The sequence below is a fragment of the Triticum dicoccoides genome, chromosome 2A, assembly GCF_002162155.2.
Source record: "Triticum dicoccoides isolate Atlit2015 ecotype Zavitan chromosome 2A, WEW_v2.0, whole genome shotgun sequence".
In the NCBI taxonomy this organism is placed as follows: Eukaryota; Viridiplantae; Streptophyta; class Magnoliopsida; order Poales; family Poaceae; genus Triticum; species Triticum dicoccoides.
In genome coordinates this window covers 770,808,211-770,812,663 of record NC_041382.1, presented here as the reverse complement: position 1 = coordinate 770,812,663, position 4,453 = coordinate 770,808,211, and the positions used below count along the sequence as shown (strand labels likewise).

General features: G+C 49.3%; 1 protein-coding gene across 1 annotated transcript; it reads right to left on the bottom strand.

The window, feature by feature from the left end:
* Positions 1-1,413: 1,413 nt before the first annotated feature.
* On the bottom strand, positions 1,414-3,980 carry LOC119352434 (endo-1,4-beta-xylanase 4-like). Its single transcript, XM_037619068.1, has 4 exons — positions 3,873-3,980; positions 3,674-3,720; positions 3,133-3,564; positions 1,414-2,796 (listed from the first exon to the last, which is right to left on the bottom strand). Exons 1-4 carry the CDS (start codon positions 3,928-3,930, stop codon positions 1,576-1,578), a joined length of 1,758 nt encoding a protein of 585 aa, XP_037474965.1. The 5' UTR covers positions 3,931-3,980; the 3' UTR covers positions 1,414-1,575.
* Between the last annotated feature and the right edge of the window lie 473 nt (positions 3,981-4,453).

Below are 4,453 nucleotides of genomic sequence, written 5' to 3'. Positions count from 1 at the left end.
GTCTCCCCTCCATTTTCTTCCTAGATTTGGCCATTGTGCACAATCAGGGAAGGATAAGATCAATTGTAATGGTATTGCTTCATTGGTCGTGGAATGATATATTGAACTGGACAAACTACTGCCCTCAAATTCAAATGAGAAAGGGTGCATATACTTGGTAGTTTATGATGAGGATGTTTTGTTCATATCGACAACTTCCTACCTTTTCCTGATCCATCTTGAGACATTCCAATCCAAGGAACTACCCAATGCCAACTACAATTATTGTAAAAAGTGTAACCTACATTGCTTAAGTGTAGCCGACGAAAGGTTGCAAGTTGCACTTTTCATTGAATTAGCAACAATATGGGATAGCATGGCAATATATTTCATGAGTGACTTATAGAACCAGAATTCTAAGTTTGCACAACTATCTTTTATGTCTCAGCGGATTCAAATGATGCCCGATGTCAACATGGTAAAGCCGAGATGATACTTGTTCGGGCCCAAAGGCTGGATGCAGGAGCAGGCAGGGCATTCCAGAGTGCACTAGCACGATGGATCTGGAGGAGGGTGAAGCCATGTGGAACAAGAGAGCCTAGTGTTGTTGAGGGGAAGAAGGGTTTGTATCCGGCTCTGGGCCCACAGGGTGAACGCGGGAGCAGGACAAGGCATTTGAGAATGCACTAGCGATGGTGTGGATCTCGATGACGGTGAAGTCGTGTGGAACGAGATAACTAACGTCATTGAGGGGAAGGGCAACTAAGGGGTTCAAGAGACACTATGTGCTATTGGTGGAGGATGCCAACATGGTAGGCCAGGTGCCACTACTCATGTACGCCAATGGCCGGAGTCCCTAGGTGAACGCAGGACGCCGCTGGTAGTTAGGTGAACGCAGCTAGTATAAAAATCTTAGTATAAGGTGTTCCCCTACCGGTGTTGATTGTGTTTGGTGAGAACCGCTCGTCCCTTTGTCCATGAGCCCTACATAGTGCTCCACAAGAGAGATGGCGAGAACATAGGCGACGACATGCTTGGAGCAGCCCTAGTTGGTCAGGGGCGCCATCAACGGTTACTTGTGCAGGCTGGTTAGGTCACTCGATATGCATTGGCTCTTAACGTGTCATCCGAGGTGGTGAACAAAATTAGAGATAGACATCCCAATGCATTGCCTCTTAGATCATACTAGTATGTAAATAATGTTGCATTTAATTAGTTTAGGGATGTGGTTTAGATGTGAAGAGAAGAGAAGGGTGGTTCACACGAGGAGATAGGAAGGATCAAGGGTGGTTTGCATTTATGGGAAGCATAGCTTTTTAATTAAGGTGGGTTGTGTAAACATTAAAGCAACGTAAATCAAGGGCATTTTGATGGTTTGGATCTTTGAAGTTGCTGCCTCTTAGATTATTGATTTATTCCATCTCTCTACACGACTCACAAAATTTTAGCCCCTTGCATCGGCTGCAAGGTAGCCGCCGAGGCAGTGATTATTCTCCACGAAAAAAGAGAGAGAAAATCCCTATAGGAAAAAAAATCCCTAGAGAAAGAAGAGAAGAAAAGAAAGAGAACGAATGACTCTATAAGCCTAAGTAATTCCTACACTTTCAAACTGATGGTGTGCTCGGATGACGCTGCATCCACCGTGATGGTGTGGGACGCGGCTAGCGAAGAAGGGTGGTTCACCGTCAACTTGTAGTCGCCGTGGGCGAGGTCGAGCTCGACGAGCCCATTGGCGTCGGTGGTGGCAGACGTCGCGTGCGTCTTCCACTCGGCGATGAGCTTGTCTACGAGGGCACCGACGGGGAGGTTCTTGAAGCTGTTGTCGGTGAGGCACATAACGTAGCATCCGTTGGCGTGCCATGCGGCCCACATGACGATGCCCTGCACCCCTGGGTGGGCGTAGCCTTCCCTGAGCACCTGCTCGAGGTACTTGACCTGGTTGGGGCCCTTGACGACGTCGACCTCGGTCATCCACATGGGCAGCTTGAGCTGCGCGAGCGTGTCGAGGGCGCCCCTGACGTAGGGGATGTTGGGCGTGGAGAAGTGGCTCTCAAGGCCGACGCCGAGCTTGAGGCCGCCGTTGCCGGGGTAGCCCTGGATGAGCTTCATCTTGGCGATGTACCTGGTGGGCGTGCCATTGGGGTCCATGGGCTGCTCCAGCGTGTTGAACTCGTTCATGAAGAGGATGGCGTTGTGGTCGATCTGGCCCACCTGCTGGTAGATCATGGGCGACGCGTTGGGGCCCAGCTTGGTCTCGAAGAAGTTGAAGTGCAGGTTCTCGTTGAGCACGTCCCAGTGGATCACCTTCCCGGCGTACCGCGACACCACCGACTTGAGCCGCTTCTGCATCGCCGCCTTGAGCTGGTCGACGCCCATCGGGCGCACCCACTTGATCTGCGAGTTCTGGTCGTCCCAGAACACGTTGTGCCCGCGCACCTTGACGCCGTACTTCTGAGCCATCTTGAGCATGTCGTCCGGGATTTTGTAGTCCTCTTGGTTCTGGTTCCACTCCGTGCTGTACCACTTCATCTCGTTCTCCATGGTGGCCACCGTGAAGCGCGAGAAGAACCACTTCTCGTAGGCTGGGTTGCTGATGATCTCCTTGGTCATCGTGTTGCCGAACGGGAACCCTGTGCGGAGGAGCTGGATGCTGACGCTCATGTTCGGCATTGGCTGCCCGTCGGGGCCCCTCGCGACGACCTTAACCATGCTCCGGCGAGCCTTATCGGCGGACCGGCGGGCGTGGGCGTCCCATTCATCAAAGGAGAAGGGCTGCAGGGAAACACTGTCCACCCAGATGTCCACGGGGGTGTCGCTCTGCGCATGCATGCATGCATCCACGTAAGTATACTGGATTAAACTTGGTTAGTTGGCATGCATGCACAATTGTATAGTAATGCAGTAGCTTATAGATTCATTTAAAAAGTCAACAATTTTTAAATTTGACCGAATGAAAAATTCAAAAAATATACAGAATGAAACAATCAACAACTACATATTATATTGAATAAATACATTATAAATATATACTTAATGATGGACATATTGATATTAATTTGGTGTTGTTATCTTTATATTTTTTATATATACTGGATTAAACTTAGAAAACATTGAATTTTTGACACATCACTTTGTTTAGAGACGGAGGGATACCTCGAAGAAGACCTCTCCTTGTCCGGAGTGATAGGAATGCGCGGTCATGCCGCCCTTGAGCATGGTCCAGCAGCCGGACTGGGCGTCGATGGCGCCGGCGGTGATGTTGTCGCCGTTGGGGGCCTTGACCACCGCCCTCACGTGAGCCGTGCCGGCCGACACTTGCAGCCATGCTGATAGCGAGTAGTGGGTGTCGCCCTGCATCTGGACTTTCTGGTAGACGCTGTGGGACTGCGAGGCGGCTGCGTCGCCGGCGGCACTGAACAGGGAGCTGATCGCGCCTTGCACCACGGCGAACCTGTTGCCGGACGCCGACTTGCCGACGCCGGCCTTGATGTTCCGGTACGTCGACCACCCCATGAGGCCGTTGTTGAACTCGCTGTTCTGGATGATGCCGCCCTTGTAGAGGGGCTTCATCGGATCACGGAGGCACTGACACCACCATAGGTTTCATTTGTTTTTAGAGATTGAGATCGTTATATACATACATACATACAAATAACAAAAGGGAGAACACTAAACAACGGAGATCTGTGATTACCTCAATACTAGCTGTATGATCATATTCCACAGACTGGACCATGCACCCTACACCAAACCGGCAGACATAGATGTGAGCAAGGTGATCGTACACCATTCGCCTTAATTATCAGGGTATATACTATATATAAACGACTATTCTACAAGATCATGGCCAAAGCAAATGAGAAGAGTGCATAATTTGATCACCATCAACTGACCTTGGAACAGGGAGATCCATAGTAAAGAGAGCACCAATTTCTCAACGAAATTCCTCATCGCCACTCTCTCTTTGCAGTTGCTCGTACCAACGAGATGTGTTGGTGAAAGGCCAGATCGATGGAGGAGGCTCATATATAAGAACGCAGGGCCAACTGACGGTGCTAGTTTGTTACTCTCACTTGACTCGGTACTGCTCAGCGATAGATAAGGTGGTGTAAGAGGCAGTTCAGAATGCGTGGACGCAGTTGATGCATGTTATTTATAGGCTTTCTAGCTAATAGCCCAGTGCATATGAGCACACAAAGTACTGCAGACTGCGTCCTCGCTCGCTGCATGCACGCACGTATGCCTGCATGCAGAAATAGATTTTGAAGATCCAGTGACATTTTTGTATATATTCTTCTAGCGTGTTCCCAAAGGACATTCCTTAATTCTTCAAAGAAACACCTCCACATTAAGTAGCAACAGGATTACGGTTGACGTAGGCATATGTATGGCCACCAACACAAAATTGCTTGAGATTGTTCAGTATTTTTGCCAAATATTGTGCTGGAGACATATACTGATTTCATTAAGGTAA